Source organism: Apaloderma vittatum, unplaced genomic scaffold, assembly GCF_000703405.1.
Source record: "Apaloderma vittatum isolate BGI_N311 unplaced genomic scaffold, ASM70340v1 scaffold16696, whole genome shotgun sequence".
NCBI lineage: Eukaryota > Metazoa > Chordata > Aves > Trogoniformes > Trogonidae > Apaloderma > Apaloderma vittatum.
Window position 1 is genome coordinate 499 of NW_009720189.1, and position 16,115 is coordinate 16,613.

The following is a 16,115-nucleotide window of genomic DNA, read 5'->3' on the forward strand; positions in this document are numbered from 1 at the left end:
ACGAGCAACTGTGCTGTAGAAGCTGCCACCTGTTTGGCAGATGAGATGAGCTTCTCCTCACTTGCGTGGCCTTGTACCGAGGCATTAGCTGCTTCACAGAGGTTGCTGGTTGCAGCTGCCACCATTCGGGCCTAGAAGACAGGAAAGAAAAGTCGCTGTGTATTCCTGTAGGATATTATTTTTAATTAATTTATTTTTTAAAAATTTATATTTAAAGAAGGCGCTAGTTTTTCCTTAATAGATGTAGTTACTCACGGCGGAAATAAGTCCCTGAGACCATTGTCCATCATCAGCTGCATTTGCAGGGATTGCTCCCACCTGAAAAAACAGTTCAGAGATGGCTTACAATGAAACAGAAAATGCAACTGCTTCGTCTCAGATTTGAAACAAGGGCAACACCTGCACTTGTGACTGTGCCCAGCACATACAGGAGCAGCAAATCCAACTGAAAGTTAGTTGTCAGAGTAAGTGTGCTTCCAGCACGTATCTCCCTGCTCACGTAATGTCCCCCTTGCTGATTCAGTTCAGTCCTGAATCTCTTCAGAGTCTGGCACGATGGGAAGGAAGAGAACAGAAAGCTCCCCAGGGAAACCCTTAACTGCCTTTGTGCCTCTAACGGCATTTGAGGGAAGCAGCCCATTTTTCCACACACCTTATCCACCGAAGTGTTTGTGGCATCAGCAGTACTGGCAACAACCAGCGGGCAGGTTTCTTCCCATGTCAGATGAAAGTAATGAAACAAAACTCTGCACTCCACTGCCAGCTCTGCACCCCCAACTGCCTGGGTCTGAGTGTCTTCTGGGAGCGAAGCTGCAATACGTGAAATGTGAACACGGTCCACAAACTTGTATTTTAAAAGAAATGGAAATGGGGGTTCATGCATAATGAAGATCCCAGGGATCAGAATTGAATTCTTAGGTGTAGCATCAATGTAAACAAAAGATGTATTCTCTCATAGCTAACACTTTTGTGTAACTGATAATTTATACAAAAGTATACACTAGGTCCCTGAATTCTTTAGGGGCCAACATTTTCTTGTCTAATCATCCCCAGAAAATGTATTCTAAGTAGACCACAGATGCAGCATCTGCACTTCATATAGGTGTGTATGCCTGAGTGAGCGAATAAGGGGGTGGTGAGATCCAACATCCCACCTTCGTCTATACTGCAGAAATGGAAATGACAGCCTAACATCGGATTAATTCTGATATAACAATTCCACAGGGGAAAGTAGTTTCAATTCACATTTCTTTAGCAAGCTCTTCAACTACAATATTGCCCCAATTTGCCCCGTGAGATACTTTCACAGCCTTTACCAAGCAATGTAGGAAATTTATTTGGGACGAGAATACACCTGGCCTGCACACATCCACGCAGTTGGGTAAGAACCTCCCACTGCCTCCGTACTAGATAAAAAGGTCAGTGAGGAGTCCAAGCCAACAGCCAGTACCATTTCGAGTGCAGGACTGCAGGACCAAACGCGTCCTTCCCGCCCACATGCCAGCCATGCTTTTCTGGGGGGGTCCATACCACATGCATTCAGTATTTCAGGAGTATCTTCAGGGCTTTATATCTATTTGTGAGAACTATCAAAATGAGAGGATGTGCCACAAAATTCTGAATTTCGATGTTCCATTAAATTTTGATTTTGGTTGGGATTAATTTCTTTCCTTAAAGACCACAGTATTATTTGCAGATCCTCCAAGCAGGTAAGAAACTATCAGCAAAAGGCATTTGCTGCAAAAATTCCTGATCTTTCAGCAAGTTACTATAGAACAGTGTTGGATAAAGCAAAATGGCTAAATTCAGTAAAGCAGGCTGAACAGATCGGCTAATATGGCACCACTTTTGACAGGTGTGCTTCTGTCAGAACAGCAAGCTACAGCTTTTCTTGGACAGATTAAAGTGGTTTTAGCAATTATCTGAACTTGGATGGAATAGCGCTGTTAGCCTCCATCTGAAAGACACAAATAGAAATGTATCTGTGGGAGCACAGAAGCCAAAACTACCTGAGGGAGATTCTGGGCTGGTACCAGAACAGAAATACATTCTGTATTATTCTGTATAACTCTACAGTGGTGGTGGTGGGTGAGGAAACAAAAGCAAGCTCTATGTCATAATGAAACTAAATAAGAACAGGTCTTATCACATCAAAGCAGACTGCACGATAATTTAAACGAAGCAGGTAAGGTAAAAGTCTCATTTTCTGGATTGTCTCCATAGCCAAACGTGTATTAAAAATACCCTGTTTTATGCGTTACTGGTAAGTTCCGTAGCTCCAGCTTATGGTGGGCCTTTTCTAACAGCTGCATCACGATTGTTCTGAAACAAGGGCTCTGTGCTCCTGCTGGAACTAAAAGCACAAGCCCCCTAGAAGTATTAACTGAAGTAGACAGCACGGTGCTTTTGTGACACAATCCATGACAGTCCGCTCAGAATAAAGAATGAGATGAAATTGGAAATCATAACTGTACAACGACGATTCTATAACAAATAGTTCTCACAGGCCACACATCTGTTTGATGTTCAGATTTTAAATTGCAAAGTATTTTAGCTGGGGAAACAAACCAGTGATGGATATGAAATGAATTACAGAGACCTCCATCCTGACCAGACCAACGGGATGACATGTTATAAGCGCTCTTTCCATTGGTCCCAACAACAATTACAAGCAGGACTAGTGAATTTGTACGCAGGCCTGTGTCCCCACTGCATCAGACAACAAACCACCGAGGGCACAGCTGGCGAGGCCCTTCACTATCCTGGTCCAGAGTGCCACTGTGGACTGCGACGTCTGGCTGTGGATACCCAGGCTCTCTTGTGGAAATATCCATTACTAGCTTGAATCACAGATCTTCAAGAAAACAAAAAAACCTCACAAATGCAAACAAAAGTTGAAACAGCCAAAGAGCCAAACATTTGATTACACTTGTGAGGTTTAAATAAACATAAATGTGGGGGCATTAAACAGAATCAGGCCTAGGTAATATATTGTGACAAGCAATAAGATTTACATTTTCACTAGTCATTCCCAAGCTCCTTCCTACTGTTTTAACTGAGAACAGTTAAGAGACTAGATTAAATTTGGATGCTTTCCCCCACTACTGTTGCTGTTTGTCCTGTTTACCCACCTTTCCCTGTGCCACCAGTTCTCTCTGGGCTGCCGAAGCTGATTTCACGAGGGCACTGGTAGCAGCTGCAATGGATTTAGCTGCTTCCAGGATCTGTTCTTCGAAATCCAGAGTCTCATCTGCTTGCTATAACCAAGAGAGAACAATGTCACACATTATGCACCTAAAAGCAGTTTTATTTTAAAGACTGAGGACAGAAGGTGAGACAAGAAGGTTTTAGAAGACTTCATTACATTCAGTAAGACCTACGATATCATTTTTTGTAAAGGAGTTTGATGTGGACTAAAGCTGAGAGTCAATACAAGCACATTTAAATGTTATGGTGCCCTTGTGGCTGCTCACACGTGAACTCGACTATCAGGCAAGATACATAAAGAACTGCCTTCAGCTTCCTACTACTTGACCTCCTCTAGGGCTACTCAGAACTACAGCCAGAAGAGTGCTGGTCTGAAAATAAATTCTTGTCCATATCAAGATTACCTTTGTAGTGCTATAATACAGGCTTCCAGGATTTGTAAACTAGGCAGAGCATTTTCTAAATACGTACAGCATTAAAAAAAGAACAGTGATAAAGGTATATTGTCTCATTCACCTGTAATAAGAAACGTAATGTAGATACCAAGCAAGTGCATACGTATATCTAACAGCTTTTGGTAAGAGCTGTCACTTCACAGAGAGCAGAATTGTCAACCAGTCCAGTTTAGTCATCTTGGAGATGTGAAGTTCCAAAGGTCTGTCTAGAGCACTTCAGTCACCCTGATGTGTCTTTCAACCAGCATGTGCAAACAGAAAGACCAGCTGTTCCTAATCAGGTTTCTCACTATTTCAGATACAAATCTTTTGTTCCATAAAACAACAACTCTCCTAACTTTCTAATAATTTGCATGAACAGTGAAAATATGTATCCACTTAAGTATGCTTCTTAGCTTCTGAATAGTTAAAAAAATAGAGATAAATAATTATTGCTATTTTAATCAGAACCAGGTTTGGGCCATGTATTCTGAGCGGTTTTTATGCAAAATAACCAACAGAATGTATTTTGTTTGCAATTAAACCCCAGGCCTACCAGGAACTAATGCAGCATGACCAGCAGGGGCAGTGGATACAATACCAGAACAGACCACCTCGTGAGAAGTAAGGCTTCTGAAATACAGATTCCTTCCAATTTATATAATCACAACATTCTTGTGTCAGAAATCTAGCTTTAGGAACACCAGAGAAGTAGGCTTTGAGTTAGAAAACCGGGCACTTCATTTGCAAGTCTAAGGGCATCCATCTAATGAAACAGCAGTCAATTGTAAAATTGTAAAAAAGATAACTGAGTAATTACAAATCCTTACAACACAGCATATCAAGCAGTGCTCAGTCCTACAGCCCTTCACATAACCGCCATGCAACTACAACAAAGTCCAGGAGATGAAACAGTAGCATCCACAGACACCAGAAAAACTGATTGTTTTGCTTATCCTTTAGGAAAAACCACCTATTCCAAGGAAAAGTATTTGTCCTGCCTTGCTATTGGGCTAACTCCTCCAACTGAAGATGCAGCCTTTGTAACAAGACTCTAAGAAATGGCTTTGTAAAGCGAGCAGGTCATGTTCCGCATCAATTTCTGGCAATGCTTGCAATGTAACATTGTGACAATTATTTTATCTAAGTGGTAACCTCTTTGGACCTGAATTTATACAACCAGCCTCAAGTCTTATTTAAAAACCTCTTCTTTCAATCACATCATCACAAAACCAAAGTAACTAAATGGACTTCAGCATAGTCACTATCAGATTTCTTTTTCTTATTAAGGTAGATGTATTGCTGACTTCGATTTAAGCTGACTAAAGACTTAAATATCAACAAAAGTACCACTGGATGGTAGTCAATTTAACAAACTGTTACTGAACTTTGATTTTTATGCAAAGCTCCCCGGTTATTGAGAGTTTTTAACTTTTCTTTTCCAACACAGCAAAAAAAACTATTCTTTATATGCCAGCATTGTCGGGTATTCGAATTTAAGGGAGTGAGAAGTTCAGTATCTGCTTATTTATTATCAGGCAGGTGTCACTCTTTGGTAAAGTTTAATAAAATGCCCATGGCCATAGTCTATTAGGCAGCCATGGGTGTGCCCAGATGGTATTCAATTTACAGAACAACAGCCACCAAAAAGAGGCTGGAGAAAAGTAGCTGTCCGAACTCAGTTCAGTGTAGTGTGTGAACTAAATCTTGCACCTAAGTGCAAAGTACAAACGACCAATTCCTAAGGGAATGCAGAGAAATCCAGTCTTGCACTACTGGGAATGCTACTGCACAATGGCTGATTAACTTACACTGTGGAGCAGCAGATAACGGCGAGCAGAAAAATGGATAGCTAAACCTTAGTCCCTCATCAGATAACAGATGCTTTTTCCCCCTGTGTATTGTATGAATTTCTTTCCATTTATATTGAAATTTGTGGGCTAGGGAGAAAAAAACCACACCCTGAATTTCTCATACTTCCAAATTCCACATTTCCTGTCATAAAAAAAAAAAAAAAAGTTTTCTATTGAGAGTTGATCCCTTCTGTGGAGAATTTATTTATTTATTTTGCATCTTTTCTAACAAATCCTTGTTTTCTAGCCCTTCCCTGCAGTTTTGCCTTCAGTGTGACATCTAAGGGCTGGATACTCCTGTTTGGACCAGGGAAGCAGGCACAATGCTCAGTGAGTGCTGTGGGCACATTTACCTGCCTGTACTCTCCAAAGACTGTTCCTTAGGAATAAGGACATGTAGCAGTCCCAGATTGAACACAGCAGGACATCCTACAAGAGAAGTAATTCTTCTACCCTTTCCCATTATTGAAGAGTGTGTCCTGAACTGTCTTAAGTTCACACTCATCAGCAGAACCCTCACAACACGTGTCAGTTCACAGCCTTCATGAAGTTCGGAGCAACGATGTGATACGTGGCAGAAACTTTCACCTTGTAAGATTTTAGTTACTTGAGAAGGCTACTTGGGTTTTTTAGAAATCCAGATCTATGAGACAAGTGACTAGCTTCTCCTTCCTCAAGCAGCCCCAAGAAGATCAGCATTTCTTTTTCCACAGGCTTAAACTAGTAAGTTGTTATTGATTATGTACAGGTATAAATAGATTGGAAAATGAAGTCACCAGAATAGACAACCAAAATTCTTAGGCTAGCTACAGAGTCTGCAGCACAAAATGCTTAAAGTGTTGATTGCACCCCTAAAAAAATATAATTTGGGATGGTTTTGTACTGTATTTTAACTGGTTTTCTACAGAATCTCCGTTATTAGGGGTAGCATAAATAAAATCAAATAGGAGAACAAGTGAGTCCCCAAACTCATTGCTAAACAGTAGAAAAAAATTTCACAAACAATTTTAATTTGAAGCAGCTCTCATCTTCTATTTCATAAAAAGAAAACCGATTTGGGTAGGTTTCTGCCCTGTGCCATAGAAAACACAATAACCATTTCAGTGAAAGTCAGTTCTTGGCACAACTGCTGCTCACTGTCATAAAAGGCCCTGCACAGGTTAAAAGTCTCTCCAAGAGCAACTCTACTGCTGAAGAGCCCCTCATATAAATATTTTAAATCAGATTAGATTAGGAGTCTGCAGGAAGTCTTCTAAACCTGCTTGTGAGCATATGTACTCCTTCATATTGCCTTCTACTACGTTAAAACCCCCGGAGACAGGGCAGGACACTGTAGGAATATGTTTGATATATAGTTGGATTAAATTACAACCTAATATATCAAACATATCACACAGAGCCCTGCAGAAAAAGGCATCCAAGGTTTGATTCATCTTGGGAAAACAAAAGGACAAGCTGCTGAAATCTAACAGCAGGGAACTCTTATTGACTACTACAGATACTTGCGTGTGAAGGCATAAGCCTGCGTAGAAGGATGAAGAGCATAACAGCAGAATAGGGCAGGCACAGCAATGCTCTCTGCTCTTGGACCTCATCTACCACACCTTTCTTCATAAAAGTATTCTTTTCCAGTATTAGTGAAGTACTTTTTACTAGACAAAATGTTTTTCTTAAAAAAATTACTAATTTGAGGGGGTTGTTATTTTACAACCGGGGCATATTTGCATAACAGGAGGAATATGTGGCTGCATTGCAGGACACTTGATCACCTGTCCTTAAAGAAAATAGAACAGCCAAAACTTGCTTAATAAACAATCAAGATCTCACTGCTTCACAGACCATTCCCCACCTTGAACACTGCAATAAGAATACTGAACGGGATTTGTGTTACGGGGAGGAGTAACAACACCTACTCAGGACAGTCCTCAAAGTATGTGCAAGATAGAAGCTCAGAAGACAGACATTAACAGGGTATCGATGAGGCAGGGACACCAGTCTCCAAATGACTAGGAATTAGCATCATACAATAAACCACGGGCAGCCATTGGCAGGTCTGGGTCTCAGAGACTGGTCTCTGGGATAAGATGATTCCCAGTAGTGGAAAATGAAGACATCTCATGCTATCGGTCTCAGTCTGAGACATCAAAGGGGGATGATCAGTGCAAAAATATGAAGAGAAAACAAGGAAAAGAAGAATTAAAGAAATTCTGAAGTATAAAAAACCTAAGAGAGTGGAACAAATAAAAAAAAAAGTCCCTTCCCTCAGCTATTGATTTTTAATTCAGAAGGAACAGACAAAGTGGAACACACAAGGATGAAAATTTCAAGCCTAAATCAGATGACTCCCACTCCCTGTCCCCATAGTTCAAGCTTACCCAAAAATAGAGAATCAGCAACCAGTTAATAATGATGAAGATGATGGACTTCCTGCAGGCAGATTATTCTAAAATTACCAGCTAAGGATTTCTCTGCAAGTTCACTTGATGATGATTACTGTTAACAAAATCAGAGCAGTGGTCTAGCTGGACCAGGGGTCTGTTCCACTGTAGAAGACGGTTACTATGCCTGTGTTTCACAGACTAAGCAAAAGAAAAATCAAAAACCTAGTCTAGGCCTTCACACTACAACACTGTGTAAGTTAAAGATGAGTATCAGAGAGGCAGAGCCTGTTCAAAGCAGGAAATCCTACTCTGGGAGGAGTACAAGCTACAAGCCTTGAGCAGAAAGAGTGGTATTTGAGCCACTCTCTGATCTTCCTAGTACCTTTGATGTGAATTACAGTCCATATTGTGGAAGGGATTAAACATCTAATAAAGGATGTAAAGGCTGTTCAGTCCAAAATTAAACAGTTGAATACAAATTTTAGTTTCAGAAACGACAAATAAACAGCCCAATAAATGACAGGCAAACTGGATACTCAAATTAACATGTTAAACGAGGAGCAGGTGTGAGGTCTGTATTCACTGGGAAATTACAATGACCCTGGAGCGGCTCAGATGTTGGAAGGAAACTGCTCCACGGTTACCAGGCAACACACATATGCTATTGTGCAGTGATTGTATAGAAAAGGTGATGGAGGACTCTTCCTCTCCTCAGACTCAGCCTGCGTCCTCTGCTCTGCAGAATCTCATTATAAAGGACCATTTTTCTTGATAAACAAAATGGATGTACTTGTTAAAAAATGCAGGAGAAAGAGCATTTCTTTTTCATGAGCTAATTCATTCCCATCACTAAGCAGGGGGGATGAGGAGGGGTGGGAAGTCCTCAAAGAGTGAAGCTACCGAGAAGGATTTCATCTGGTGCTCGCGAACGACAAAATACAACCCTGCACCAAAAGCAATCACCCAGCACTGAACGTTCCTGAGGCCCTGCTTTTTAGAAAGACTTCTCACTAGCTTTACGTAGAGAGCAGTTTTGCACCGTCAAAGAAGCATAAACAGGAAAACAGACACATAGTCCTTCCCTGGAGTCAATTACGTAGCCAAAGCATGATTTTCATTTTAAAAAGAGATGCAATTCTAAGCCACATGGTAATTTCTTCCCAAACTTGCCTATTATTGCACACTAGGCAAAAGGTAGCAGTTCTCTGTGATCCAGACTTGTGAGCTGTGCATACAACCACAAGTAACAGCAGTTTCATATATTCCCTCTGTACCACACATGAAAATAGTTGGGTTGATTTTATTTAATACATTCAGAGACACGTTTGAAACGACCTGGCAACATGTAATACTACTTGCTTTCATAATGGACTAATTTATTTTCCTTCAGGAAAATGAAGCAGAAATCGTCATAACACATGTCTGGTTTGATACTGAAGCAGCTATTCTTTTAGCATGGCATAAAATGCTATGGTTTTGATCTCAGAAAATCCTCACGGTCTTCTGCATTCTGCTGAATCCCTCCTGTGCTGCTGCTGCTGCTGCTTTCTCCTGCTATACTACACACATTTGGATGAGAACAAAGGGTCTTCAAAGGAAAGCAAGTGAGAATGACTTTTCACATCAGTAAAACGTGTTCAGAAACAGAAAATGAAATAATCCAACAGTAACGATGCTGTAACTCTTAAAAGCATTTCTAACATTTGGCTTTTCGTCCTTTGTTTGCTCCTGGCTGGTGCTTGACTCACTCCCTGAAAAGCACCTTTTTACCCTCTTCCTTCAGGGGTAAGTCCCATCCAACGCAGCATCTAGTGGCACTAAGACTGATGCAAGGTTTGATTGTTTATACCATTATCGTGGAGAGCAACAAAGTACACACAGTATATGGGCTATATGCACCTTCTGCTTTATTAACTTCAAAGAAGCAATGGGTATGGGCACTCACCTTTGGCTTGGCTCTTGGTTTCAGCTGCTCTAACTTCTTTGCTGCAGCCTCAATTGATGCTGCAGCCCCTAGTAGCTCTGTCTCTGCAATGACTGTTGGGTCTTCTGGATCCACCCACTCTGTCCCTGAATTTAATGGAGACGAAGACAATAACTTCAGTGCCACTGTGAGCTGCCATTCAAACAGGATGATTTACAATCACACCTCGAGTGTCAAATATGAAACGCACACTGCAGAAAGCTGGCTTGAGTACCATGATGGCATAACCCCCTTGCAGTTGATGCCACTGAGAGCCAACTGTAAGTCAGAGCGACACAAGTATTTAGCAAGATTTTGAGAGTAACTTAAGAACTGTGTAGGCAAAGGAGCTTCAAAAAGGGACAGTGTCCGTACTGGGAACAAAACCTCGGTTTAAGAGAGCTCATGCTAAGATGATTCCTAACTTGGCCAAGCTGTAAGGTACCTTGAGAAGTCTGAAGGAATGGTAAAGAGGGCACAGGATAGGCAGCAGATAATCCCCCCCAGCCCACTTTTCAGAGTCTCTTCCTGGCAGCGGTTAGAGGTGAAGCTAGCACTGACTCAAAAAAGCAGGCTTTTGGCAATGCCTTTCTAACACCAACGTACAGAAGGCCAAAGCACTTTTTGTAAGATAACCAGAGGCCATTTTTTTTACTTTTTTTTTGGTTGAGTTTTTGGCATTTCTCTTGGATCAAGGAAATTTTGTAGGTCCTCAGAATTAATACTTGGCTGGAGGCGATCTCAGATTTTTGGAAGTTCTCAGTGCATTATTATTTTTAATTTCATTATGTTATTCTCTGGATGAGAAGATTCAGAAAGCACCCATGTTCTGGACTGAGGGAAGCAATGAAACCTCCAAAAGGAAAATCAGATGGAAAGAAAAAAGGAAATGAGAAAGTAAAATCAGGGCAAGGGGAGAGACTGGCATCACAGATGGAAACAAAAAAGGATGGGAAGCAGTGTACACCAGGAAAAGGAAGGCTAAGCAAGAACAAAAAAAACCCAGAACAAAACCAAATGGCAAAATCCCCATCTCTTAAGGCCTTATTAATCTTATCGAAACTGGATCAGAAAGTTTGGGTGAACCTAATATTAAACTAACAAATGAAACATTTATTTTTACTAAAGAGGAGCGACTGGAGAGAAGGACACTGGCACCTTGCCTCAGGAATAGAATAACCCACGTCGGATTCATCAGTCATTGAAAGAAATAACCTTTATCTCAGATAAATATCAAAACATGACCAAAGACATATTTCTCCTCTAAGTGCTGTACAAGATGAAGGAATTATATATATTTAACTGTAATATTGGCAGATAAAGGAAAAAAATACTTTGGATACGGGCAGCATGTATAAACACAGTCAAAACCAAACTTACAAAATGTAGCAGTTCCTCTTCAGAAAAAGGCATTTCACAAAGGTGAAAGCATTTACATGATAAATCAGTTAAAAGACAGAATTTTATCATGTATCTATAAATGAAAATTATAAATGAAGATTAATAGTAGTTAAAACATTTTACTTTCCAGAAAAAAAGCTTCTAAAGTAAATAAAAATAATCCCCTAAACACAGTCAGTGGAAAAAGAAAGTGGATTTTTATTTTAGAATTTTTTATTTTAATGAATATGAATTAAAATGCAAAAACTACTGAAAATGAATAAATGTCCCCAAAGATGAGAACAATCAAAAGGATTTTAAAAAACATTTAGGGAGTAGAAAAATTCTGATATTGGCTTAGCGTGTTAGCCAATGAAAACAGAAAATTTGAAACTTAAAGAGGAGTGCAGAAAAGGCCCCAGAGTTCCATAAATTTACCTGAAAAAGGAAAAAGTCTATATATAGATCACTATTCTATGAAACAGAGTAACTACATTAAGACATAGAGGAAAAAAAAACACATAAGAAAATAATAAGGGCTTCCCATATATGAAAAGTGTTTGGTCAGGATTCTTCTCCAAGGCATGTGTAGTGATAAAGCCGGAAATCCCTGAGGTAAGCCTGCAGCGTAGATTCCACAGAATATCAGAAATACGAGTATAGTGTTCTCCGGCCTCAGGGAAGGACGACTGAACAGATATGAGTTCACTAGAGGCCTTTGTTGGGGGGGAGGGCAGTATAAAAAAAGTTAATGATTACAAGTGTTTTACTGTAGCACTCTATTCCCTATGTCTTTCTGATGGCTGTGAAGATTTCTTTAGACTAAAGCTCCCAGTACATCTTGTAGTAGATGTGCTTCAGCAGCAGTGGTCTAATATTTGGTACCACCACCTTTAGTATGTATTCAGAGAATGTTGGGGGTTGGAAGGGACCTCTGGAGATCCCCCAGTGCCACCCCCTGCCAGAGCAGGGTCACCCAGGGCAGCCCCACAGGAACGCGTCCAGGCGGGTTGGAAAGTCTCCAGAGCAGGAGACTCCACACCCTCTCTGGGCAGCCTGGGCCAGGGCTCCGGCACCCGCACAGCCAACAAGTTTCTCCTCATGCTGAGCTGGAACTACCCATGTTCTAGCTTAAACCCATTATTGCTTGTTCTATCGCTGGGCACCACTGAGAAGAGATTGTCCCCTTCCTCTCGACACCCACCCCTGGCTCTCTTGAACTGAGGAGCCCAAAACTGGACACAGTATTCCAGGTGTGGTCTCACCAGGGCAGAGCAGAGGGGTACAGAGGTATTATTCATCGCATCTATAATGTAGAAACTTAGAACCATCATCCTAAGAGCTCACATGCATCCCCAGATGAAAATTTTACTAAGGAAGGCAGTATCTGAAAGAAATATCATTCATTTAATACAAGAACAGTAAAATTCTGCTAAGCAAAGGAACTCATTGCTTATTTGAATACTGAATTTTATTTGTCCACAAGTTTTCGAATTCAGTGGAGTTCAGGAAATCATCTAGACCACAATTTTCTGAAGTGTCATTGTTTCACTAAGATACTTTGTCAGGGCAGGGCCCAGACAGGACTGTGAGCAGTGTAGGCCTAAAATTGACACCATCGCTAGAGGCTGAGCATTAATTCAGCGAGATGGAGGTAGCGTTTTTATTTGAAGTCAGAAAGCAACTATGACTGCAATGAGAAAGACTTATTTTGACTGAACAAACATGAGTGTAAGGAAAGGAACCAGCCATCCACTTACAACTCAGCCCCCAGTTCTGGAGGAGTGACACTGTATTTTGTTTTCTGCTACTGTGGCTCTCGAGTGCTCGGCTTGATGGTTCCCTCTTGAAAGGCTACATGATTTACAGATGATTTCCGACTGATCATATCAAGAGGAGCAGTGTCAAATCGACATGCCTACCAACACTGTGAACAAGTTAATCCACCAGAGAAGTTAAAAGAACGGAACAGGTGGCACCAAGACACATGGAACATACTGAAAGGGTTTTTGCTAGTTTTAGTTTTAAGTTACACAACCCACAGAACATCATCCCTAGAGTAAAAGGCGCACCACTCCGGTAGCCAGGCAGGCTGACTCACCTTTCATTGCCTCTGCTGACTGGATGAGCTCTGTGACAGCACCAGCGACGCGCTTGGAGAAAGAGGCCAACTGATGCTTTAGTTCCGGAGTTGGTTTCTGAAGGATCTAAAGAAAAAGATAAAAATAATAATGCAGATTAGCAAGGATTCCAGAGAACAGTGGAACATCCCCAAGGCACCCTGGTGAAAGATTTATTTTATACAGTGATCAGCTGAGGAAAAAAATGTGAGTCCAGCATGAGAAATACGACTGCCAATGAATCCCCAGGAGCAAAGGCTTACACTGCAACACCTGACGCATACGAGGGCAGTGGCTCTGCCTTGCATTTCTACAGGAACTGACAGTATGGCCTGGGACAGAATTCTCCAAAAGAGATGCATATGTGTGAGTATGTGGGAGGAATATGCAGCTTTAGCACTCTCAGATATTATAGTCATTATATTTTTGCATCAGGCTTAGTCTTTCTAAACTGCTGGAAAGGAGCTGATTTTCTAGAATTAAACTAATTGGTCACTATTTCCAAGAAAGAGAATTACAGTTCAGCAAGCTAGCACTAACTGCCTCTTCTGGAAAGAAAAAAAATCAGCAATAGTGAAAATAACCAACCCTGGGCAAGACCCTCAAATAGAATGGAAAAACAAAAGACACCTGGGAACTGAATTTGTTTCAAGTATTAAACTGTGCTTCTTCAGACAGTGAAGTTGAATTCTTCCCCTGAACAGCAACAATATTTATATCTTTAATCACCATATTACAAGGAGAAGAAAAAAGATTAAGTTCTGGAAATTCATGCATACTCAGAAACTACTTCTGAGAGGAGAGTGATAGATATATAAAGAGATTTAGAGCAAAACAAGAGGTCGAGTCTTGAGAGTCACAGGCAGGTGTGCATTTTGTTAATGTTTTCATAAACTCCCCCAGAAAGCAGCTCTGGAAACCAAGTGCACATCGAAAATAAATTTTATCATTTTGTAAGCATGCTTCCCATTTTTGCAGTCAAATGCCTAACCCCTTTGACAGAATAAGAAAATAATTCAGTTGAGTTTATGTTTGCCTGGCAAGAACTCTGCCACACGAGGAATTCTGTCTCTCTGGAATTGCTGTGTCAGTGTACGGGTGGACTGGTCTCCTGCTCTCTAGTCAACCAGCTTCCACAATAAACCAGAGTACGTGAAAACCCTCAATAGCTAAACAACCTGTAATGCTAACGAAACGTAACACCACAGTTAGAACCAACGTTTTACACACTGCACAATCCCTTAGCATGGCAGAAATTGAGCATCTCAAGGGTTATCTTCCCCACAGGCAAAAACGCCCCAGAATACACAAATGTGGTCCAGACTACGGCAAAGAATGATGTTTCCTGCTCCAGCAACTGTGACACTAGTGCTATCTATGATAGCGGTGACAATGTTGAACAAATGGATGCAAATTTTAAAACTAGTTGGTTTACAAGCTGCATTCTTTTAAAACCCATCCAGAACTTGCAGCAGATTCCCATCTCCTGCGGAGTCACGTACGGGCCTGGCATGAAAAGCTTCAGCCTTCCCCCTAACTCTGCATGCATTCGTACTGAGCAAGAGAGAGCATACGAATACATAGGAGGGCGGGTCAGTCTTTACCCTTGCTAGGAATACAACTTAGGATTTGTTTTATACAAACGTGCGCACGCCCAACAGCGTTCATTAGCGTGATTAACCTGATCCCTAGGTAGGTGAGTAGGGGAGAACTCCTCTGAGCAATCAAGTCAGATTTGTGCCACTTGCCCAATGCAGTCTCTACACAAGTCAATACACCGGCTTAGGAAATCTTAAAATATTGCCTCTGACAACTCTTGCACCTTAAAAAGTACTATCTTAAATATGGCTGCTGAATGGTTTTCCTTGTATCCCTGTGTTGAGACACCTACGCAGTCAACTCTAGCCTGACTACCGAGGGCATGACTGAACTTACCAACCACCGAATCACAAGGTGCCACGTGGACTAATTAGAGATTGCTAATCGGAGGTGATCCATGTTTCTGGAGGTAATAAATGAGACTGTAGACCTAGGGGTTTTAAACTACCAGGGTAACAGGGCTGAGGAAGCAACAGGATTGCCTGACACTGAAACCATCTTGCTATCATCTTCTTTTATCTGAGCAAAAGAAATCTGAGCTAGCATGTTAAGCTAGCAAGATTGTGTATGGCAGGAGAACAGCTCAGGTAACCACAGAACAAGCAAACAAAACACTTGGATTACATCTAGACAATGTCTCTGCCACAACTCCCAAGAGTTAGAACTCAGGGGAAAGAGAGCAAAAGTCGCTAGAGAAAAAAGTCTGTCATTTACTTGCTTCAGTGCTCTTCCAAAAGTAATCTTTTCGTCATCTACTTTCCAGATCCTGTTGACATTCATGGAGCACAGCATGGGTGTATTATTTGTGTAGGTGACTAGTTTTAGATCGACTTCAGCAAAGATTCCAGATGCAGTTACCATTCCCTACGGGCATTATGCTCTTCAGTTGTGGTTGTAATCTGGGTCAGAGACAGTTCTCTAAGGCAGCAAACACTGGGAGTGTGTGGATTTTCTCATGGCTTTAGGGCTCTGGAATTAAAGAACTTTAAGGTAGAAAATGCCTGTTCTGCACTATGGGGGAATAGACCTATCTTACCTTAAGCTTCTTTACTTAAGCAGAGAGAAAAAAATAAAATGAGCAAAAATTGACTCAGGTTTTTGGTCTGTTCTGGCACACAGTTTGAAACAAGTACTAGGACAGGATTCAGGAGACCAGATCTGAAAAATTCCCCAAAGTA

The 16,115-nt window shown here is 41.1% G+C and overlaps 1 protein-coding gene across 1 annotated transcript in view; it reads right to left on the reverse strand.

The window, feature by feature from the left end:
- Positions 1–16,115, reverse strand: part of LOC104275088 (talin-2-like) — a gene marked incomplete at both ends in the record, with an annotated part of 41,314 nt that overhangs the window by 77 nt on the left and 25,122 nt on the right. The window contains 5 exon segments of the mRNA XM_009870938.1: positions 1–131; positions 256–318; positions 3,132–3,257; positions 9,821–9,945; positions 13,320–13,425. The exon segment at positions 1–131 is cut by the window's left edge and continues 25 nt beyond it. Coding sequence (XP_009869240.1) covers positions 1–131; positions 256–318; positions 3,132–3,257; positions 9,821–9,945; positions 13,320–13,425 — 551 coding nt within the window.